The 24,741-nt window shown below is 44.9% G+C and overlaps 1 protein-coding gene across 4 annotated transcripts in view; it reads left to right on the forward strand.

Moving 5' to 3' along the window:
- Window positions 1-12,118: 12,118 nt before the first annotated feature.
- Cd247 (CD247 molecule) overlaps window positions 12,119-24,741 on the forward strand; it is a 75,703-nt gene continuing 63,080 nt past the window's right edge. For 2 of the 4 annotated variants that reach the window (XM_021198727.2, XM_021198729.2), the window contains exon 1: window positions 12,273-12,330. In XM_021198727.2, coding sequence (XP_021054386.1) covers window positions 12,273-12,330 — 58 coding nt within the window. Of the gene's footprint in view, window positions 12,331-24,741 lie in introns of all 4 variants that reach the window. The other 2 variants (XM_021198726.2, XM_021198728.2) reach the window with 2 other exon arrangements.

Genomic DNA, 24,741 nt, shown 5'->3' on the forward strand with positions numbered 1-24,741 from the left:
CCTTTTTCCCATTTAACTGTGAGTTCTGTCTTAAGCACTTGGCACCAGGGAAAGACTATCCACATTCAGATCAAATTTAATTATCCTATGGGACAAAGCAGCCAGTTCTTCACAGCAGGAGCTGCACATTCCTTTATAATTGAATTTGCAGACTGTCACGGTAGCATTCTGGATGTCCACAAGGGGGCGCCATAGACTACCGTTAAAGCAGATCCAGGTTTTTTAAAAAAAAAAAAAAAAAAAGCAGATCCAGGTTGTGTTTTGGTTTTCAGTGGTTTGGTTTCCTCTCTCTTAGAGTTTATAGACAATAGCCTGAGATATCTTCAACCTGCGATTCTCCTGCCTCAGCTGGGATGATCAACACACGCCATCATTCCCCCCATCCCCAACCCCCACTGAACAGTGCCCCTTTCTCACATAGGCCAATGTCTAATGTGACCATGATGGTGACATTAATAGAGGCAATTCAGCAGGGAATAGATGAGATGAAGGCCTAGTGTCATACTGCCACTGGTAGGTTCAAGGCTCGATCACTTCCTTTACACCATGGGCTTTGTTCAGACCCTGGGTCTCATACCTCACCTGCTGCAAATAGAGAGAGATTAAGCCGGGGTCTTAGCTGAGATAAGTTGGTTGCACTTGGCAGATATTTCCCTGGCCAAACCACGACCAGCAATCAGTTAACCTGTCTTCTAGCCCAGGTTCAAAGTCCTCAGGATTATGTCTGGGTGGGGATCCATTATGAACCGAGGCTCGATACAGTGAAACAGGTTCTTCCTGGAGATTGCCAGGACCATGTGCCTTTCTTAGTAGTATTCAGACAGAATCACAAGGTAACTGAAGACTACTTTCCTATAATGGCGCATTCTGGAGCTGTTTCAGTGCTGAGAAAATAATACTCTGTGGCAGTTTATTGGCCAGTATTTTTGTGGTGTTTTCCAAACTCTTCAAAACAGATGGCCTATATTTTCATCTGAGAAGACAAATGATAAGTTTAGAAAAGAATATGGAGCAATCGTTTTTGTTTTCCCTTGTGTTGTAGGGTGCATACATGATGGGGAGAGAGGGGAAGGAGAGGGTACATAGGGGGAGAAGGAAGAGAGAGAGAGAGAGAGAGAGAGCAAGACATGATGCCTACAGTTACCCTAGCTGCTAGCATTTTGTAGTTCTTCCCAATCTTTGATGACTTGCTTAAATATGGTCAGAACTGCTGGATACTGAGACTGAGTGCTAGGGCTCCCCTCCATCTTGAATTCCTTATGTTCCTAGGAGTTGTTTACGAGGATAATTTAGTAACAAGGCAAAGGATCTATGTGACCTGAGGAGAAGCCACAGTAGTCAAGGGTAACAGAGTAGCTGCGGAATCTTCCTCATCCCCAGGCTACAAAATAACCATCTGCTTGGGGGTGGGGGTGGGGCGGTTGGGGTCGGGAGGGTGCCGCTGTGCTGTGCTGGTCTCTGTTGCTATCACAGGGACTCAAATCAAAACAGTTTAAACAAAGTGGAGGAGTTTGCTCTTCCTAAAATGGAACAGTCCTTCAGAACACCCTCTTCTCAGCACCGCTTTCCTTAGTTTTATCTGCAGCCAGCAATTCTAACAAGAAAGATGGCGCTTGCTCATAGCCGGGTCCTGCTCATTTCTGAATAAGAAGTAGGTCTGAAAGTGCGGTGCCCTAAGTGACTGAGCCCAGGTCCTGTGTCTCATTGTCCTTTCCAGAAGATGGGGGTGCAGCGCTCTGCTCTGGGAACCATGGGGACTTGGAGAGTTTTGAAGGGTACTCCTGAGAGAGGAGTCAGGATAACTGAGGGTCAGACTGAGCAAGCAGAAGCTGATGGGGATGGCCACCCCAGTTTCCTTGACTTCCTCTCCTTACTTTCTAAACATTTAGGTTACAGAATTTCCAAGAATGTTGCAGATTGCTTTTAGAGATTGATATCAACTAACAGTTCCAAGATGTCAAAATGCTCATTCCATGCAGAATCTAGTAGGGAAACGCACCCCTGCGTTATTTTAATTGGTGAGTTTAGGTTCTAACATATAAAATAGTAGTTTGGGTCAATGAGATGACTTAAATGCGCTTGATGCTAAGCCTGATGACCTGAATGTAATCCCTGGGACCCTTATGATGGCACAAAGACTATCCTGTGCCCACCATGGCATTCATATACAATACAGTCATTAAATAAATACATTAAAAGTTTGTAAGGTGTTCTGCCAGCTGTTTTTCTTCTTTGTGAATTGTCAGCTTATGCTCATTGTCCAATGGTCCTGGGAATCACTTTAATTTCCCTCCTGGTGGCTCTCAGGGTGGGACCGAGGGTCTCTCTCATCCAAGTATACAACACCCTACCACCGAGCCCTTGGGGATAATTTTTAAAAATTGATTTTAGTGATTATGTATTTATTTTGGTAAATAATTTTTGTTGTAGACATGACACTTGGTAAAAACTGTTTTCCCTTTAAATTGTTTTAAAATCACTAGATTTAAATTTCTCTACAAAGAAAATTTACATAATTGAATATTTCCCTCTTACCGTATTTTTCTCTAAATTTATTTCTTTCTTTGCCTTTGAAAACTTTGGTAAATGCTAGTTTGAGTTTTCTTCCATTTTTCTGTTTTTTTCACCCTCAATTCTTCAATCTGCCTGGAATGCGCATTGTGTAGAATGTTCTTCTCTTTCTTCACAACAATCCCAATTCATATTTAGCTATTTTAATTGACGTGTGAGCCTGAATCTACACACAGGTCTCTTCACAGCAGGGACAGACATTCAAGTTAGGCCTCCCCATGAAACTTGTTTGTAATCTGTGGGCAGTCTAGTCCAGAGACGCTCTGTAGTCTGCAGCTTGGGCCTTCAGCACTAATACTGACCAAAATCTGTTAAGATTCTCATAGACTCGGACTGGAGAGATGGCTCAGCCATTAAAGGCTAGGCTCACAACCAAAAATATAACTCAAATTCCAGAGGGTGTTTATAATATGCACTCACATTCCTTAGCAAGAGTCTCCAGTCCTTCCACAATAAACTCTTAGTTGGCTTTCTCAGCATCTAACCTATGTGTGTGTGTGGTGGCATGCATGTAGACACACAGATAATCACCTATCTGTCTCTCTCTCTCTCTCTCTCTATATATATATATATATATATATATATATATATATATATCACATACACATGCACGCGCACACGCACACACACTAAATGTAATTTTAAAAAAATAAAAGAGAAATATTTGGTGGATGATTGCAGGGCAGTTGACCAAATTAGTTTCTTCTGAGAGCAGTAGTCTAACATGTTACATATATGTGCTGAGGTCAGTTAACACACACTCCTTATTTGGTCACCAAGGGTCATCTGTTAATGGTCTGCATCCCTTGGATTCATCTTTGCCTGATTTTGATCAAGCTGCTGTAGACAGAAACATATTTCTCAATATTATAAAACCTGGAAGTCCCATCTAAAGCCACACAGGCACTCTGGACTGACAGCGTCTGCATTGGGTAGACATTTCCTATGCTGCATGCTTTGAACCTGTGCATAGAATCCTAGAGAAGGCCAGTAAGACAGGGGAGCCTTGGGCTAAGGGGGGGGGGAGGGCCTCACCTAGGCCCCTAGTGGGGCCCATGGAACAGCTTAGCAGGGCATAGGTTGGGAGCATAGACTGCAGGAGCCCCAAGTCTTGACCCGATCTGTGCATACTACATGTTGTCTTGAATATGTCTCTTTATTTCTTTGAGCTATCTTGGTACATCTGTAAAGGACAAAACTTCATAGGACAAAGAACAAATTAGCAAAACTCAAATCATTTTGCACCCTGTCTGTAGCTGGTTGCTCTTAGGGATAATGGAGAAGAAACCATCCTGCACTGGGAATCCAAACAGCATCCTCTCTGTGAGCCTTCCGAACGCAGCCATGCAGGAGGAGAATTCATCTCAAAATCAAGTGTTCTGGCTCTGCCACCGGTCTAGGTTCAAATGCTGGTTTCGGCCTTAGCTGAGTGGTTCTCATTGAACAAGTGCCATCTGCTGAGAGAGCCACCAAGTTTTCAGCCACAAAATGGAGGATAATGCAATCCCTTCCTCCTTATTTGAAGAAAGAATCCAAGTTACCCAGCACACTGAAGGCTGAGAAAGAAGAATCGTGGGTTCAGGATCAGCCTGGTCTACATAGTGAGAGCCTTCCTTAAAATAATTTATTTTTTAAACTAACACATAGAAAACACATAGGCTACCTTAGAGAGTGAACACTCAGTAAATACTAGATAGGCATAACTGTTTCTTTACTTCATATATCAATTGATAATGTTAGTTTTTTCAAAAGTAAGAGTCACAGCTTCAATGCATTTAATTTTATGAAACATATACATACGTGGTGCTCTTTTTCTAGGTCTAGTTACAAGTCCAAGAAACAGGTGAGGCACGCGTGATTTTTTTTTTTTAATTTTATAGAAGAGGTTAGACACCCAAAGAGCTGGTTTGAGGTTGTCCACACATTTCCCCATCAGAGCCTATAGTTTTGATTCAAGAATGCAACACTAGAGGTCCCTGTGGGTCCTTTAAAGAAATGCGTTGTCTGGTGTTTTGTTTTTATAGGTCTGTAGTGTGGAAGGAAACACACACACACACACACACACAGTGAGGGCCATGTGTTTGAAAAAGCTAGGTTTTTCACAAGTAGTTCTTTGACATCTTGGATGGCAGGGGGAAATAAGTCTTGTGAGCTCTGAAGCCAGACTGTGTGTTCAAATCTCAACCCAATCGCTTAGCCTGAGATCACCAGGGATAAGTCCAGGATTGGGCTAGATAGTGACTTTTGTTCAGTTGTCAATCAGGTTGTGAGTGACCTGAAGTCCTTACACAGAATGTAAGACCAGCGCAGAACCATAGATCGCTGACATCTTCTAGGAAATGATGCGGCAGCCGTGGGAGAGTTCCAACTGTTGTGTGTGCATTGGTGGCACGCACCCTCACTGTAAGTACTATGGAAGAGAAGCCTATAGAGACTCGGTCTGGGATTCTGGGGTCCGACTTGAGAGGCTGGACTGCCAACCCTAGAGCGTGGAGGGAAAAAAGAACCCCCCCAAAAAACAAACAAACAAACAAACAAAACAACAAAAACCAAAACAAAACCTTGGGAGCTGCAGTTTGACATGATGGCCGCTAGAGGTCGGTGTGGAGCCGCGTACAGTGCTAACTGGGGCGGCCCGTCGACCCTCTCTCCCCAGGATGGGAGAAGTTAGTCCTTTCGCTAGCAGGCTTTCTGTTCCGCTGGAGTTGGTTCCCTCTTAGCGACATCTTTCCGTCCCTTTAAGGAAATGGCCATCCTAAGGAAAGGTCAAGTGTATCTAGCAGTATCCAGAGGTGGAGCTCTAGGATTATTGGTAGAGCAAGCGATCTCTGCCGGGACTTGTTTGCGCGGCTCCCCTGGAGGCAAGGCTGGTTCAGCAAGGACTTCCAGCAGCATCCTCCTCACACCGCCCGAGGTGAGGGGATCTAGTCTCCATTTGGGCGATTGGAAAAAAAAAGTGACACAAGCAAAGTATAAAACTCTCCAGCATCGTGGGATTGGATAGAACCTTCAGGCTCTCAGCTTGATTCTCCATTCTTGAACCCGAACTAGACACCTGCTTAACTTCTGGGATGCTGCCAGGACAGCCCAGAGGAAGTTCACAGCGCCACCAGGTGCCTCAGCTCAAGGGAGGTGCCAGCTGGTGGCACTGAACCGGCCAAGAAAAATTATCCTCAGATACAGGGTCCGACCAGAAACCAGATTGTGGAGGCCAGAGAATTCAGCACCTTCAGGGGACACGCAGAGGCCTGTAGACGGAGAGTGGGTTTCTTGTTTTGTTTTGTTCAAAGTCACACCGTAAGTAAAGGATGAAGTTGGGACCAGATCCCAGGGCGGTGCCTCCCTTAAAACCAATAGGTCTGTGGCACCAGCTGAGGGGAAGACCTTCTGGGAGAATCAGAACTGAGCATGAAAACAAAGCCAGGCCAGAGGTGGAGAACTGAAGAGATCCACTCCCCGCAAGACATGGTAACTGGTTCCACGGGTTCCCCAAGGTCTCAGGCTTGGAGTTTTCTCTTCTCAATGACTTCGCATTTGCTTTGGTACCTCAGAGCTTCGGGGCTAAACCTGTCACTGAAGCCTGGGCTGTCTGTTCATAAGGAAGACAAGGCAGGCACTTTGAGTCAAGAAAGACCTGAAAGGAAGAGGAATCGCACGGGGCCCTACTCCGGTGTGGTCTATGTTCCCTTAGGACTTGTCCACAGCCTCCTTTTTTTCAGTCTCCCCCTCATCATAGGGACCGTGCACAGTCCGTTCTCAGCTCCCATCATTTCTAGAAGATTCTTGCTAGAGCTTCTTCGGCTAAGCATTTAATAATCCTCTGGCATCCCTTTCCCAGACAGTGATGACAGTTACAACCTCACCTGGATTATGTATGTGAGGGAGCGGACTTCCCCAGCATCCTCGGGATACAGCCCTACGGTGCAGAAAACCTGCCAGGAAGCAAGCTGTCCATTCTTCAATACACAGCTGCGTGGGTAAGACGGATAAAAGCTACGCAGGAAGGTGGACTTGGTCAGCAAGTTCAGGACAAAGAGGGTCAGATGCTTCTGAATTTGTCCAGACAGAGCCGTTAGTCCTTTCTCACCCAAGCCTGCCCCTCCACACCCCAAGTCCTTCCGCTACCGTGATGCACCACCACCCAGAACACGTGACTTCCAGTCTTGAGTTGGCCATTTGCCAGCTTTGGGATAGTAGATAAAATTTCAATTTCCTTAACTGTAGAGTGGCACGTGCACACCAGCAATGGCTGTCTTCCTGGGTCATCTAAAAAGATTAAAGTGACAACCTGTGAAAATGACATTCACATGGAAGTCACCCCTCCAGCGGGTCGGACTGGAGGACTTTCCAGTGGAAAGTGTTGGGCTGCCAATCAATCGCTCAACTGATCTCCTGAGAGTCCCCGGGTGATATCCACAACCCCGCTTATGTTTGCTATCTTTCACAAAGATTATTAAAGACACTTTTGCTCTATCTCTTTGTGCAATGTTCTAAAATTATTTCTTCCTTTATTATGTTTATTGATGTTTGGATCTTGGGCATGCTTTTCCTCCACAAGATCTCACAGTTTTGTTTTGTTTTGTTTTTTTAATAATGGGCTTTAATTCTTAAAGAACAATTGGTCTTTTGAGAGAAGGGGGAACTAAAATTAGCTTCCCAGTAAAACGGACCCAGGTCAGTCACAACTTCAGTGACTTTATGCTTTCAGCATCTGTAACATCAAGAGCACTTCAAGTGCAAACTGCACATTCAACTTTCATAAAATGGAAAAGTCAGCTTTCATAAAATGGAAAAAAGTCCATGGAGTGGGCCCTTAAACATGGCGATATCCAGGCTCTCAGCAAGTGCACTGAATGTTTCCTACGCATCTTTTACTCTGCCCACCTCTGTGTTGGCGTCATCCTTGGGCAAAAGGGGCAAGCATCCTTCACTTGGTGTGCCCAGTGCTCACAAGAGGGAGAAGTATTTTTTTCTTTTTTTTTCTTTTTTCTTTTCTTTCTTTCTTTTTCTTTTTCTTTTTCTTCTTTTTCTTTCTTTCTTCTTCTTCTTTTTTTTTTTTTTTTTTTTTTTGGTTTTTCGAGACAGGGTTTCTCTGTGTAACCCTGGCTGTCCTGGAACTCATTCTGTAGACCAGGCTGGCCTTGAACTCAGAAATCCACCTGCCTTGGCCTCCCGAGTGCTGGGATTAAAGGCGTGCGCCACCACCACCTGACTAAGAAGTATTTTTTTTTTTAAGAGGCACTTATCTGGGAGACAAGATGCTATGGTCCAAGATGGCCACGCTGTGGTGTGTACACCAGTGTCGCTTTCCTGAAGACAGAAGACCTGTCCCTGGAAGAGCTAGTGCTCCTGAGTTTCTCTTGGGGTCTATGGTAAAAGGAGAGAGTGACTTGAGTGTGTCGGACCTAATCTCACATGAGCATCCTCCGTCCACGCAGACTTCCCTCCATGTAGCTGCGGAAGGGCAAAGCAGAGGGAGCTGTGGCCGGCTTGAGGAAACTGGCCAGGAGGTTAAATTGCAAGGAGCTGCAGGCCCCCTCTGGGAGCCGAGAGCTATATCTGGACCCCATTCTTGTAAGCATAAGAAAAATTTCCAGTCACCAGTGAATTAGGAATAAGCAGCTGGAGCTTCAGCTTCAAACAACAGCCAGGCTGGCATGCTGTGTCTGTCCTTCTGTCCTGTATCACGACAATAGCCAGGCCAGCATGCTGTGTCTGTCCTTCTGCCCTGGAACACAGTAAAGTTATGTCTGCTCTGTTTCAGGGCACTACGTTTGTGATAATTCATTATGTGGCGATAGAAAGCTAATTCAATTTCCAAAAATCTCAATACATGAATTAGAATCACTTGGCTGCCAGCAACAGAAATTGAGTTGGGGGGGGGGAGTGGATTTTCTAGAACAGCATCCACAGTAGACACAGAATACAGGATGGATCCAAGTAGGACAAATGACTTAGAGATATTTCTAGGCCTGATTCCACTCTTAAGACCTGATTTATTTTTGTTTGGCTTATTGATTGATTGATTGATTGATTGAGATAGTCTCAGACTTACTCTGTACCCGCAGTCCGAAGCCAAGTGCTGTGTTTGCAGGCCTCTGACCCTGTATGCTGCCGCTCTTAAATCCTAAGTAAACAGGCACTGGAAAGATGGCTTAGTGGTCAGGGGAACTTATTGCCCTTCTACAGGATTAGAGTTCAGTTCCCAGCACCCATATCAAGCTGCTCACAGCCACTTCTACTTCCAGTTTTAGAGGCTCAGCATTGGGGTGGGGGTGTCCAGTGCCTCTTGGTGTGCGAGAACTCTAACTTCCTCACTTTGTAGGCAGCACATGACAGTACCTCATTGTCGTTTTGATCTGTCTTATTCATAATGTCCAACATCTTGTTATGTATTTACTGGGTATTCGCGGGCCTTCTTTAGGAACTGTGTATTTAAACCTTCTACCCATGGCTTTAGAGAGCTGGTTATCTTACTATTGAGTTAAGCATTCTTTAGATAGTCTAGATCGAAGTCGTCTGTCTCAGGGTTGAGTTTGCACAAACCTTTCCTTCCTTTATGGCTCGCTCCCATTCTTTCCTGATGGCATTCTCAGTGGGCAGTTTTGAAGAAAGCCGGTTGATCACTGTATTTTGGGTGAGGTGTATTTTTGTGTTCTGTTACAGAGGTCACCCACCCGTGTTTCATTCCAGAAATGTTACTGTTTCATACTTTCATGCTTGTATCTATGAAACATTTCAGGTAGCTTTTGTGTACAGCATGAAATAGGAACGGGGTATTTTCCCTCGTAGACATCCAGTTGATCCAGGACCATTTATCTCTTAAAAGTTTACCGTCAACCCCACTGGGTCTTTCTTTTATTCTTATCTAAAGCAATGTGACTGAACACATACGTAAGTCTCCTACCCAAGAGCTAGCCAAGCTTGAGCCTGCCTTAGCTTGTGAGCTCAAATGAGGCTGGGTACATTCGGGGTAGTAGAGACTATACTGTATGCTCATCCACAATGTGGGCTCTCTGGCAGAGTTATTTCACATCCCTTACGTTTTATTTCTTTTAGCATTATTATATATTGGAGTAGAATGTTTGTGCGACACATTCACTATTTGCACATGTGTACTTCAACGGTCTTTAGCATAGCCAATTTGCTGGTACAAAAGCATCCAACGCATTTTATCATTCTTTACAGAAACCTCACACCAATCAGCGGCTAGCCCGGTTGCCTACCGCCCTTGGTTCCTGGCTAGCCCTAATCCACTTTCTCTCCGGACTTGCCTGCTCTGGCTATTCTATATAAATAGAGTCACACAATAAGTGGCTTTCTAAGTCTGGTTTGCTTTACCCACGCTTGCTGCAGTAGCATCTCACTAGCATCTCACAGTTCCTCAAGTCTTTTCACGGCTGGTGTATTCCATTGTTTAAACCCACCACGACCGCTTGTCCGTTCCTCGACTGCGGCGAATTGCTTCCAGTCTGGGGCCATTATCCATTAGGCTGTCGGGAGCACTTCTGTACACGCTTCTGTGAGAGCATGTGTTTTCGATTCTGTTGGGAATTTACTTAGTTGAGTTTCTGGGCATGTGGAAACTCTGTTTAACATTTTAAGGAACTGTCAAATTGCTTGGCGCAGGGCCCTCGTCTGTCCTTAACATCTGCAGGAGCACCAGTTTCCGTACATTCTCATTGGTCCTCATCAGCATGTGTTGTCCTTTACTCCCTGTGCTGTGTTATCGTCTTGTTGCAATGCTTTGTGGGTCTAACTTGCATTTTCCTAGTGACTAACACACTACGAGGCTTTCCTGTGCTTATTGACCATTTGTTCATCTTCTTTGGAAAAACTATCAATTTAAATCTTTGGCTAATTTTTAGTTTTTATTTTTATCCTATTAAACTGTAGATGTACTTATACATTCTGAATGCTGGACCAAAACCGGTATATAATTTGCAAATATTTTCACTCATTTTGTGGACTATTTTTAAAATTTTCTTCCCACTTTCTTTTGAGGCATAAAACTTTTAAAATTTGCTGATGTTCAATTTGTGGATGTTGGTGTTGGTTGCTTGTGTCTTTTGTGGTCTAACACATTAAGTCTTTCATATAAACTCTAGAATCAGTTTATCTCATTTTAAGAATTTGTTAACATATTTTTAGCATTTATTTGTTTGTGAGGTGTGTGTATGTATGTGTGTCTGTGAGTGGTGTGTGTGTCTGTGTATGGTGTACATATGTATGGTGTATGTATATGTGTATTTATATGGTGTGTGTATGTGTATGTATGTGTGGTGTGTACATGTATGTATGTATCGATGTATATACATATGTGTGAGGTATATTTGTGTATGGTGTGTGTATGTATATGCATTTGTGGTATGTATGTGTATATGGCATATGTATGTGGGTGGTATATGTGTGTATGGTGGGTGTGTATGTATGTGTGGTATGTACATGTATGTATGCTATGTGTGTGATGTATGTGTTTATGGTGTGTGTGTGTGTGTGTGTGTGTGTGTGTGTGTGTGTGCAGCTCAGAGCACATCTTACTAGAATGGCGTCCCGTCCACTGTATGGGCTCTGGCGATGGAATTCAGGCTGTTGGGCTTGCCAGCTCTCTGCCTCCAGATTTGATAATGCTGTCCTTCACTTTGGAAGACAGGTAGCCTGAAAAATAACTGCGGACTTCTTGAGAGACTTTTTTCAATCAAAGAAACCAGAGGCATCTTCCCAGTCCCACGGTCCTTTCCGGGTTCCGTTCTGTCTCAAAGCTTATGTGCGCTCACCTGCAGCTTACGTGTCTCACCTGCAGCTTACGTGTCTCACCTGCAGCTCTTCGTTGTGCTTATTTCTCAGCTGTATTTTTTATTTTGTCTTGAGGCAGTCTTGCTACACAGCTCAAGTTGGCCACGTATTCACTGTTCGTCCAGTGTGACCTCAAACTCACAATCCTCCTGCCTTTGCCACATGAGATGCTAAGATTTACATGCAGGCAGTCTATGCCTGACTTTTATCATTTTCTTACTGTAAATGAGCCCAAGGGTGAAATGTTGACAATTAGCGAAAGCATGTGACCTAGGTTTGGTGGCACATACCTGTAATCTTGACCGTTGGAAAGCTGAGGAGGGAGAATTGTGAGTTCAAGGCCAGCCTGGACTGAGTCGTGAGATTTTGTCTAGGGGGAAAATTTTTTTGAAAACGATGTGAGCTATAGTATTTCACACTATTTATGGTCTGAATTGAGGTCAAGTTCAGAACTATACCTCAAATATCCTCCTTTCTTTGTGCTTCAGATAAAGAACTCTGACATTTGGAGATGCTTCAAGGCCACACAGCAACTTAGATATATGCCTAGGGTACGACTTCAGCAATTGAGAGTCACGTACAAATTAGTAAAGAATTAAAAAAAAAAAAGTACATTAAACTACAGTCAAATTGAAAAAAAAAGCAAAATTCAGACGGATACACATTCTTACACCCTAACCTCTAAACTTCAGAACTTCCTGCCTATGAGTCGAGAGGGGGAGTGAGAGGGTGTCTTGCTGGCAGGTGCTGTCTCAAAGGCTCACAGTCCTCCACTTCCTGGGGTGTCAGCCACAGAACAAAGCCAGCAGAGACTCCAACAGCACCTCCCTTTCTCCTCATCCTCCCAGGCATAGCTGCCTCTGCCCCTGCCTCTGCCTCTGGGTACCATCCCAGGGAAGCAGAAGATGAAGTGGAAAGTGTCTGTTCTCTCCTGCATCCTCCATGTGCAGTTCCCAGGAGCAGGTAAGGGTTCTGTTTCCCGTGGCTCTTTGTGTGTCTGAGGGGCAGTGGAGGGGTGCCAAGGACCTGGTGCTTCTTTTAAAGCTTGTCTTCCCAAAGTCAATGGGCAGAGTAGGCAGCGGCAGTGTGGGCTTGGGTCCCACCCAGGCGTCTGCTCTGTGACAGCCAAGCTGGGTATCGTTTGGGGGCCAGCTGTTTGAAAACACAGTTGTAGATTGTCCAGTAATAAAGGCAGAAGAGAAAGACTGTGGGGGGAAAGGGCGAGGAGAAGCGCAGCGAGACAGCTCGGCGCGGATAGGGGAAGCCGCACAGGATCAGAAACACCAGCTAGGCCTCGATCTCCTCTGGTTTCCAGATATCATGTCTCCTTCCTCCCCTCTCTGGTTGGCATTGACGCTCAGCCCCGTTCTTTCCTCCTTTGCCAACAAAGGACATTACCATGGTCAGTCAGAGAGGGTCATGGCCTGTGACCCTGGGTGTCCTGAAACATCCCGTAGAGGCCGAGCCCCTACAAGAGGACTAGAGGGAGGGAGGGAGGGAGGGAGGGAGGGAGGGAGGGAGGTGTACCGAGGAGGCATCCATGTTTGTGGCCTTTTGCAAGGCGCATTGCCACCTTCTGGCCCAGAGCATTTAAGTTTAAGCTCACCCTGTCGAAGCTGTCCCCCACATCACGACCACCAGCTGCCCTATGACATACTGATCCTCTGTGATATACTCACATGGCTCTCTATCTGAGCCAAGCAGCCAGAGACACGGACAGAAATGTTAGCTCACTGCATCCCCCTGATGTTAGCTCACTACAACCTGGCGTTTGGCATGCCGTAGCCTTAGCATGCTTCCTAGTTCAGCAGTCAGGGTGAAAGCAAGGGAACAGAAGAGAAGAGACACCACTCGAAAGATTGGTGTTACAGCCGTTTTACAAGAAATGGGACAATCTGTATTTGCATCTAGAAAGACAAGAATGGTAGCTGTAAGGGGTACCCTTCTTCCAATTTAGAGCTCTCCTGAGGGTGACAGTTTGTCGGGTGACAAGGCTGAGAGGGCAGGAACGGCCAGCACATGATTGTTACCACCAGGAAACTGCACAGTCCTGGGCTAGCGTCACGGGGTTCTGAGGGCTCAGGAACCGGCTTTTCTGACACAGTGCTTTTCTCAGAAAGGGCCGGGCAGGTGTGACTCACACAGTGCTGTAGGGTAATAGCCCCTGAGGGAGCCACAGCAGCCCACAGCTATGAGGGAGCCCAGAGGCAGGTGAGAAACATTTTCACAGCCAGAGAGGTTCATTGAATAGAGGAGCAGCCACTGCAGGCAAGAGCTCTGGACTCATGACCGTAGGCTCTCAAAAGATGGAGGGGGGAGACTATTGAACTCCCCCTATCTGCACCTCACTGGTCCGTGTGCCGCAGGCTTTGAAGCTCAAGTAAACCTAAAGCAAGCTATGGAGAGAAACAAACGGTTGGCAGTAAACAAAACCCCGCCCAGAGGGCACAGAGCCTGTGGTCTTTTCCACCCCAAACCAAAAAGGCCTAAGCCGTTCCCATCTACAGTTCTTTGAGAAAGCCTGGACACAGGGGACTAAGCCAATGTTGAAGTAATTAATCACTCCACCAAGTCTAACAAGAGCATTTCGAGGGTCAGAGGAGGAGGGAGCTGCTGGATACCACGAAACACGTCTGTCTGCCACGGAACATGTCTGTCTGTCAACCCTCAGCTTCTTGCTACTTCTGACTGCGCCGCCATGGCAAAGATCCAAAACGAGGGTCGCTACCGGGTGTGTCCACTCCCTAGTGAGAAAATGCACCTCTAGTGTGAAGCCTAGGGTTTATGGGAAGGTCTGCTTCTTAGGAAGGCAGGAGGCAGGGGCATGCTAACCATTGCCCTTCCCAATAGCAGGTCCCTGAGCAACCCGCTGGATCTTAGTGGTCCTGGGTTTTGTTAGATTTCCTCCAAAGCAAAGATACTAATGGCTTCCTCGAAGAGACGTGACGGCAAGGAGTGAATGCAAGGCTTCACATACAAAGATACATAGGCATGCGTGTGTGTGTGTGTGTGTGTGTGTGTGTGTGTGTGTATCTAGGCAGATCTATATATGCACACTTACGCACACATGACGGACAATTAATAAGCAGAAATTGCACTAATTATTACATATGGGAAATGGAACCTATGGCTGAGATTCTTAATTTATAAAGCAGCAACGGGCATCTCCTGATAGCATACGACTTCCCTCCTGTGAATTCTGGGCACACTCACACCGGCTTCAGAAACCCAGTGGCAGGTGGGCCCTGTGGCAACTATGGATCAAAACTTGGGATGTACAGAGGAAGATATTACACCCACCATTTCAACCTCTTAAGCACACCCCGAAGGTACATGTTTCCTCAGAGTGAAAAGAAGTCCGAAGGTGTAACATAAATACAGAAGACTGGGCAAATTCAAAGCAAAATGCACGAACATGGTGGCCACCCAGGTCTGCTGGCACGAACATGCGTGACCAGGGGTTTATTTATAAATACCGTAAACACCAAATCTCTGTTGAAGCTTTGGAATTGGAGTTGAGGGGACCGTAAGTGACAGATGTGTGGCTGTGTCTCACGGGTGTCGTCTTCACCCTCTGGTTTGTTTTGTCCTCCGGCGCCTGACCACTTCCAAGCCTCTGGCTTCATTTTCCTACTTCAGCCCTGCTCAGAGCTGCTAGACTGCAGACTGCATTTGTTGACACAAAACACCAACAGCCCTAAGGTTTGTTAGCAGGCTAGCTTTATTATACCTCTCTGTGCATTTAGCATGTTAGTTTTGCTTTTGTTTTTTGAAAAATAAGACTAATTGGGCATGATGACACACACCTTAGATAGCAGCATTTGGGAGGCAGAGACAGGTGGGTCTCTGTGAGTTCAAAGCCAGACTGGTCTACGTAGTGAGGTCTAGGTTAGCCTGGGCTATTAGTGAGACATTATATTTATATAAAAAAAAAAGATTTAATTTTTAAAAACATACATCTTTTCTTTCAAAAGTCACCTAGCATGTTTCTTGTATTCTATTTAGAAGGTTCTGGGCTCCACAGAGAATTGCCTAATTGTTTGATTAGAACAGGCACACAATTTGAGAACACCCCATCACCCCTGTTTTTATATCTAAAGTCAGTTAACTGATTAAACAAATGCCAGAAATAGTTCAGAATAGTTTTGTTTTAGTTCTGTATGAGACAAAGCTGCTGCTTACTTACAACAAGATGACAGTGGATGTAATCAACTGGAATGTAACTACCCAGTTATTCTGGTAGAAAACAGTAAACCGGTCATATGACCTGTTAGCCAAAACATGTCATTTTGCAATTGTGCACTATGTGTCGATAGTGACCATGTTCTCCGGGGAAAGAGATGCCCCTGGCTGCTCTCAGTCACATTCCTGGTGTTCAGCACACTATTTAGACTAGAGTCAATGCACAGTACATATTCCAGTGTTTGTTGAATGAATTAAAATGTGACCAAGTAAAGGGAATCTAGAAATTTCCACATAGTTCATGTCATTGATTTATTAGATGGCCTATCCTTTAAACAACTTAGTGGTAAATTACGAGTGTTAAAAGTACAACTAAAATTAAAAATCAGCAATCAAAGGGTCAACGGTGACCAGAACACTTCAGCGTGAGTTACAAAAGTTAATTTAAGATTCAAAATGGCAATTATTAAAATGTTCTTGTTCAACCATGTGAAATTCTACTATTAATATTTGCTTGTTCTGAGTTAGGGGGTCTTAGAAGCACCGTGTGTATGCATGTTAGGCAAACACTCTACCACTGAGGTATTTCCCCAGCTCCCCACCCCTTTATAAAATTTTGTCAAGATCTCTCCAAATTCCCCAACCTTGCTGAACTGGACTCATTTTCTAGTTCAGGTTGTCCTAGAACTTGCAGTGTTCCCACCTTGGCCTCCTGGTAGCTGGAACTGCAGGTCTGTGCTGTGAGACCCAGCTATTTGTTTTGAACCCAGAGAAAAGATCATTTCAAATGAGTAAACTAACACTAATATCTTGAAACTAAACAAAAATGGTCTGCTTTCAGTTTCTGCCTTTTCTCCAGTGCTGGGGAAAGGCCATCAATCCTGGAGACTGGTGGTCAATGAGCTGATAAAGTAATAAAAGTATCAGGGTAGAAGACCCTGTGGATTCCAGCAGGAATCACAGTCCAGCATGACTTTCATGTTTGATCTTCATGTCCAGTTTGCAAATACATGCATCATGCTTTACCCAGTATTTCTTTGTGGACATTTGGGTCATTGCTAATGCTTGTTGTTGCGGATAGTTTTCAGGAAAATATACATGTAACTGGGGTGGGGAGGGAGAGTCGTGCAAATGGCAAATAAAAGAACAGATCAAAACAAAAGAATGATTCATAGGGGACTCCAGATTCCAGGTGATAACAATCCTGTTGGGGAAAGAATGTGTCCGTCCGTGACTGTCTACAGATGGTCGTGCCGTATGGTGTGAGAGAGAGGAAACTGCAGAAAGAAAGGGCTGGATGGAAATCAGGGCTCCTCCATGGCCCCTGTCCTCGGCTAGTGGCTCGCCTCAGCTCTTGCCTTCGTAAGATGGCGGTGATGGTGCTCTCCTCACTAAGGGCCTTGCGGAGTGTCCAGGCTCAGGATGCTTGGTCCTTACTATGCACGCCTCAGCTTCCCAGTCTTCAGAATAAAATATCATCCCTACCCCCCAAACCCCGCGATGCAGAGCAGGAACGCAGCTTGAGTCTGCTTACCTCCTCTTCCTCTCACTAAACTGCAGCATCAACTTGGGCAGAAATGGCTCTCTGGGCCTTAGTTTTCTCTCGCGTGCGATCGAATCTGAAAAGCAACCATTTTTCGAACTAGAGCTTCAAATCTTCTTATGGTTGGGGCTCCCACCTTAGGGCGCTGTTTTGAACTTGGTGGGAGACGCCTCTGCTTTGGAAACACCAACATTTTCTGCCTTGTCGATTGCAGATTTATTGAGGGCCACGCAGGACTTGGTTGGTGAGAAAATAAATCGATGCTTGAAGTGACTGGACCGCAGTGCAGGTCCACGCTAGGCTCCTGTGCTCCGTTTTGCCTGTCTGTTGGCTGTGTGCCCAGAGTTTCAGACTCCAGGGGGTGAAATAAACAGAAAGCACGAGGATAAGGGCACGTTGACCCCATCTAGACCGATGTTTTCTCGAGTGTCACCCTTTGTATTTACAGAGAGCCCGGGGTGTGGCTGAGCCCAGCTATCCTATGGCCAGCAGCTCAGAAAATTGTAGAGTTCTCTTTTTGTAAGTGATGAAAAGGGGACCAGGGGTGGTGATGTGTGCCTGGAATCCCAGCTCCTGGAGAGAGAGGGATTGAAGGAGCAGGGGTTCACGCTTATCCTCAGCTATTCAGAGGCTGGAAGTCAGCGTGGGCTGCTTGAGACTTGTCTAAAATAAAAACATAAAAATACAGAGATGATTATGTTCCAAGATTTGATGGCTTGGTCAGGACTGGGCCTCCAACGAGCACTCTCTGCAGCCGTTGTCTCCGATTGTTGTTCACTGACTGGCATTACCACACACCCGAAGGCCGAATTCTGAAGCCGACTTTAAAAGAATTCCCCTTAGGAAGTGCTTAATTCTATTTTCTTCTCAATTTTCAAAGTTAAAAAAAAAATCGTTTTGACACTGAATATCTTTGTTTGGCATGCAGTTTTCTGCTGAGTAGGAAATCCAGGCTTGTTAAGAATGGAACTCTGCTCATCTCTGACATTATTATAGATCTGAATTCACACTTTCCCCAAACCTGGTAAACCCATATTTTCCATTTTAGTCTTAATAAATGTAACTATTAGGGGAGTTCTCCTTGGGAGAGACAGATCTCAGTTTGCAGTTCAATCCATTCCTATGGGCAGCCTCCCCCTCAAACTCCCTTATGCATGGAAAATAAATTTAAAAATGTAAACTAAACCATATTTGAGAGGGATTACTCCAAAGAATTGACTAAAAGATCATGTTAGGAATATATTTTGATCTGGTGGAAAAGTCTTATTGGATAGGTATTCAATACTCTCAAGGAATAGTACAATGATAGCCCTAGATTCTAAAGTGAATTTTAAATAATTATTTATTTTTATTTTATGTGCATTGATGTTTTGCCTGCATGCATGCCTGTATGAGGGTGTCAGATCTTGGAGTTACAGACTGTTGTAAATTGCCATGTGGGTACTGGGAATTGAACCCCAGGTCCTCTAGAAGGGCAGTTAGTGCTCTTAACTGCTAAGCCCTAATGCAAATTTTTCAAAACTAAATCCTCAAGGAATAGTAGAATTGTCACTGAGTGACAAATAACGGTTTGCAATTACTTATGTTTACTTTCAGCACGGGGCTTTGTGTTCAGGGAGGGCAAGGCCTTGTGCTGTTGATGGGGGCAGTAAGGCATCCTAAGGAGTCAATGCTCAGAACAAAAAGCAGGAAGCACTGCAGAACCAGATACACAGATGTCTGTGTTTCCTAGAGTGATCACTTCAGCAGGACATTTATCCATACAACAAACAGGCTGGCGCACTGCAAATAGTTTCCTTTTTTTTTTTTTTTTTTTTTTTTTTTGGTTTTTCGAGGCAGGGTTTCTCTGTACAGCCCTGGCTGTCCTGGAACTCACTTTGTAGACCAGGCTGGCCTTGAACTCAGAAATCCGCCTGCCTCTGTCTCCTGAGTGCTGGGATTAAAGGCGTGCGCTACCACACAAAGAGTTTCCTTAGCCAATCTGTGTGGACAGGAAGACAGCTTGGCTCAAAACACACACTGGCACAGACACCACCACATAGGATTAAATAAATCCCCACTACTCTCTTACTGTAGAGACTGGAACTCCAGCCATGCATAACTATATAGGTCTCCAACGTGTGACATTACACTAGCCCCAAGATACACCAGGACTGACAGCCCTCATTCAGACCCACCTGTTCTCTCCCTAGACTGAAAAGTGGTAGTGGGAGAATCTGAGAGAAGAGGGGTTTTCCTAGGGGAGAGAGAAGAGATGCTCAGGAAGGGGAGTGGAGGTTGCATCCCATTGCTTCAGAGCAAAGATGGGGAATGGGGTGGCAGGATCATCCTGCCACTGAGCCAGATTGGATCAGTTATGGAGTGGCCTGAGCCTGAGTACCATGGGTTAAAGCTCCGTGTGATGCTGGTGAACATGCCCGTGGGGACGCTTCCCCTCATGCTCTGATGGGGGCAGGCGTCTATGTCCCAGTGTTCATACATGGATGACAAACATATCCTTACTCAATGTGCTTTTTGGGTAGAATCTAAAGGAATAGCATCCAGATAGATGTAGATTCTAAGATGATTGTGAGTGTGGTGTGAGTGGTGTGAGTGGTGTGTGTGTGTATGTGTGTATATGTGTGTGTGTGTGTGTGTGAAGGTATGATTATGTTAGTGCATGCTTCTGTGACTGTACTCACTGTATGCTAATGCATGTACAAGTACCTGCAAGTATGTGTATATGTGCATATCAACATGTAGCCTTCTGCGTATTGGTCTATACCATATGTGTCTTTAAGAGGAGTTGTTGATCTGGTCCCACTCTGCAGGAACACCCTGTCTCCAAAATGAACCTGGCATTTCCTTCTTTGCACCTCTTTCTACCTAGTTCCCAAGATTCAAAATGCTAAAACTCTGCTTACTCTCAGCTGTGGGAACCCTGCCTACCCACAATGCTAAGCCTAGATATCTGATGATCTCCCAAGCCCATAACCATCATAAATTATTTGCATTCAAGTGGCAAAATAAGGTGGAAAATTGTTGTTCTCCTAGCTCAAGCTTAAAAACACAACATAAATATTTCCTTACTGCGAGCTCTTCTCAGAGTTTAGGTCTGGCACACAGACAGTTTCAGGAACACACAGAAATCATCAGACAATGTCACCTGCTCCTCCAAGTTTCCACAAGTTCCTTCCACAACAATCATGTGTGTTTGGAGGCAAAACAGTCAACACACATTTGATGCTTTTCTTCTTGCAAGCAATCTAACAAGGTAGCCCCTAGTGAGCTTCTTTGGCCATCATAGCAGTTGATCAAACTAGTTTGTTTTTAGTGTCTGATTATCTAAGCTATCTGACTGACTAATTCATATTGATTAAAGCAATTAAATACTCTGCAAGCATCTCCCCTGGGTCTCCAGTCAAATAATCTATAGATGATTAGCCTAACCAGCCCACTGAGCAGACCCGGTTCTTAGAGATGGACATTCACGATGCCGGAAACGATATGCTCTGGTTTTCAAAAGAGTCTGAGTGTGGCTTCCGACACCCTGCTTCATGGTCTGGCCTAATTTCCATCAGTTTTGTCGACCTGTGCTAATTTCCACGCTGAGTTCAGTAGCAAAGACAGCACGTATGGATTGGATGCCACCCAGGACTGTTTTGAGTTAGACAGGAGGGCTTCAGAAATTCCTCTTTTGATTTCTCAGAGCAGAGAGAAATCTTTGTCTTTTCTCCCACTTAACTATCGGTGCTTCAAAGCCTAGACCTATATAAAATACACAAATGCTTTCGAGACAAAATGAATCTTGCCCGGTTTCTTTGGGCTTCGATGGGAACAATAAAGATCCAACTACAAAAGGTTGGCAAAGAGGATTATTCTTTTTCTTTCTATTAAGCATAGAGGCTTCAAAAGAACAGCCCAGAAAGTCAAATAATTGTATCCACCACTGTTCACCCATCCATCTCCCCGCTGACCTGTCCTGTGAAATACCCTTGAAAATCTTGGCCGGCTCTCACCTGCCCATTGCAAATGCTGCTTTGTTAAATGTTTGAGTCTGTAATTCCACGAGAAAGACCTGATAAAACAAACTGTATTTCAATGGCCACCTCATCGGGGAGTAGCTCTTTGGGCTGGGGGTTGCTTCTAATTTTCGGAGCTTTGTAGTCTCTGTGTTGGGGGGAGGCTACTTGAAGACCTGAAAAGGAGATGTGAATCAAGTCTACAAATGTTTGCTATCCAAAGGGGCCAAGGTGGCTGCCGGGAAGATTTAGGAAACAGGTTTTTGATCTTCATGGAGATCTCTTGATTGCTTTGGTTTGGGAAAACGCATCATTCGCTTCTTTAGATACAAAGTTTGAGACTTAAAGCTGGTCTAATTGCTAGCTTCCTTTCAGTCCTGAACTTCCTGAGAAAAACTCTTGTCACTTTGAAGAGCACAAAATGGCTCCTTGACACCGAGAGACACAGAGAAAGATAGGCCACTTAGAGATTCTTACGTTCGGAATTGAATGTTTTCCAGCAGTGGTCAAGTCCGGAATTGTTTCAGTTTTAAAAAGCAGAATAACAGCCTCTCAGCTGGGCAAGCTCCTAAAGTTTAGTGCAGGATGACCATGAACGATAATCTTAAGTTGCTGGTGCAGAAAGAGGGTCCGTCGTGCTTGGCTTGGGATGCTGTTTAAACAGTCTCTTCAAACCCATGGCCTTGGTTTACGGAGATAGCTCAGTGGGTAAAGTGCTTGCTGGGCAAACATGAGGACCAGAGTTCTATCCCTCAGCACCCGTGTAAAAACAGGTAGCAGCGCCAGCAAGCCAATTTAGCTGTAATGGTGAGATCTAGGCTCAGTGAACAACCCTGTTTCAAAAAGTAAGATGGGGAAGGTAGAGGAAGACATCCTGACATCAGCCTTTAGCTCCACAAAGCACACTTGCACACACAATACACACGCACACACATGCACACACACGTGCATGCACACGCACACACACGCATGCACACGCACGCATACGCATACGCATACACACACACACACACACACACACACACACACACACACACACACACACACACACACACACACACACAAAGCATGGACATCTTGCCTGTGCAGATGTTCAATAGAAGTCCATTGAATAAACCTGTGACTCAAGTATTTTATGTTATAAACATGATATTTAAGTTTAGACAATGCGAACACCATGGTAGGTGAATTAGGCTGAAAAGGTGTGGGGATGTCTACCAAGTAACTGGAACCTTTAGTCACTGGATGGGGCATTTGAAAGGCTTTATGCAAGAGACTGTGGCATAACTATCTCAATCAGTGGTTCTCCGCCTGTGGGTCACAACCCCTTTGAGGGTCAAATGACCCTTTCATGGGGGTCACACGTCAGATATCCTACATATCAGATATTTATATTAAGATAAACAACAGTACCAAAATTATAGTTATAAAGTAAAAATGAAAATTATTTTCTGGTCGAGGGGGTCATCACAACATGAGGACCGGTATTAAAGGTCAAGCAGTAGGCAGGTTGAGATCCACTGCTCTTAACACTAACTATACTCAGGAGAACGTCATTTAAGGAAAAGCTATAGTAAATTCTTTAGTATTATGAGGATTAACTTTCTAATTTAGTTATTTCCATGAATGATAATTTTTGTTAGTTTCATTTTCTCAGAACCAACAGGTATACTACACTTTTAAAAACACTTATTGCTGTTATTTTGTATGTATATGTGTATGTGTATGTGCATGTATTTCTGCCATGGCATGTCAGAGGACAACCCAAGGGAGTTGCTTCTCTCTTTCTCCATCACATGGGGTTTTGGGGTCCAGCTGAGGTCCATAGGCTTGGCAGCAACACTGAGCCGTTTCGGGTAAAGAAGGACCCAGAATTCCCGGTCTGCTGTCAGCTTGGATGAGGCCCTAAAGGAGAAGTTAAGCACGAGAGCTTGACCATAGGGGCTGTCTATGAAGCCCGTTCTCTCTGAGATCCCCCATCTCCACCCCTGCACGTTCCAGTGAAGGAGACATAAGTAATTCTCAGTGCTAACAAATCAGTACCGCTGTTGATTCTTTTCTAAGTCTGTCCAGAGTCATGGTAATAAGGGCAGCAAACAACTGGTCCTAGTCCTGTTTGACAATGAACTTCACCTCTGACAGGAATAGGCTGCCCTGCTAGGCCAAGCTAGTTGGGAAGAAGACCGAAACCATATAGAGAAGAACAAGTAAGTGTGAAGACCCTGCTTTACATATACAGTTCATCGAGGCTAGAGAGACAGCTCGGTGGTTAAGGGCACTGCTTCCTCTTCCAGAGGATCCAGGTTCAGTTCCCAGCACCCACATGGCAGCTCACAATCACCTGTAACTCCAGGTGTGGGGAGCTAATGCCTTCTTCTGACCTGAGGGCATCAGGCACACACATAGTGCACATAGATAAACATCCATTCACATAAAGTAAATATATCTTGGAAAAAACACACTTCATGGGCTAGAGATGGGGTTCAGTTGTTAGAGTGTTCACCTAGCATGGATAAAGCTGGCAGATCTCTGAGTTCGAAGCCAACCTGGTTTACAGAGCAAGTTCTAAGATATCCAGGGCTACACAGAAAAGGCCCTGTCTCAGAAAAACAAAACTGATGGATGAGAGCAGCGCCCACGGAATCAACTAAGCCGGGCTCACAGGGGCTCACAGAGCCTGCATGGGTCTGGGCTTGGTCCTCTGCATATATGTTATGACTGTGTACCTGGGTGTTCTTAAGGCACGGCTAACAAAGGGGGTGAGGGGTGTCTCTGACTCTCTGGCCTGCGCTGGGAACCCTTTTCCTCCTCCAGTGTTGCCTCGTCCAGCCTTGATGTGAGGGTTTGTGCCTGGTCTTATTGTAACTGGATATGCAGGCTCAGTTGGCATCCCTGGGAAGCCTGCTCTCTTTAGAAGGGAAACAGAGGAGGAGTAGATCTGGGGAGGACTGGGAGGAGTGGAGGAAGAAAAACTGCAAATGGAGTGGAATGAGTGAGAGAAGAATAAAAATGAAAAGAAAAAAGAAAAGCACTCAAAAATCCAACAAGAAAGATCAAGGTGGATGTCCCCCCCCCCCCAGGAATGAGCACAAGTTTGATCCCTGGCCTCAAGATGTGTACAGACACGCACACAAATATGCATACACTGTACACACATGAGCCTAAAAACTTTCAACATAGATCTCTGAGGGGACAAACTGTGTTCAAAGCACAGAAGCCATGGTATTGGTCTCTGTACCTACTACAAAATAACAATGTCCCATAAAGTAGTGGCTTTTTAAAAACTGACATTTACAACCTGTCATGGTGATATGTGCCTTTAATCCCAGCAGTCAGGGGGCAGAGACAGGTGGATGCCTGTGAGTTTGAGACTAGCCTGGCCTACAAAATGAGTCCAGGACAGCCAGAGCTACACAGAGAAACCCTGTCTTGAAAAAAAACAAAAAACAAAAAAAAACCCAACCAAACAAACCAAAAACCCCTGCAATTTAAACTGAGATATGACTCAGTTGGTAAAATAAGTGTGAACACCTGAGTCTGGGCTCAGAACCCACTTTTTAAAAATGCCAGGTATTTTCTCATGATGACACACATGTGTTTTACCAGTGTTGAGACAGAGGAGACTGACAGGTCCCTGGGGTCACTAGC

The sequence above is a fragment of the Mus pahari genome, chromosome 5 (genome assembly GCF_900095145.1).
Source record: "Mus pahari chromosome 5, PAHARI_EIJ_v1.1, whole genome shotgun sequence".
Classification (NCBI taxonomy): domain Eukaryota; kingdom Metazoa; phylum Chordata; class Mammalia; order Rodentia; family Muridae; genus Mus; species Mus pahari.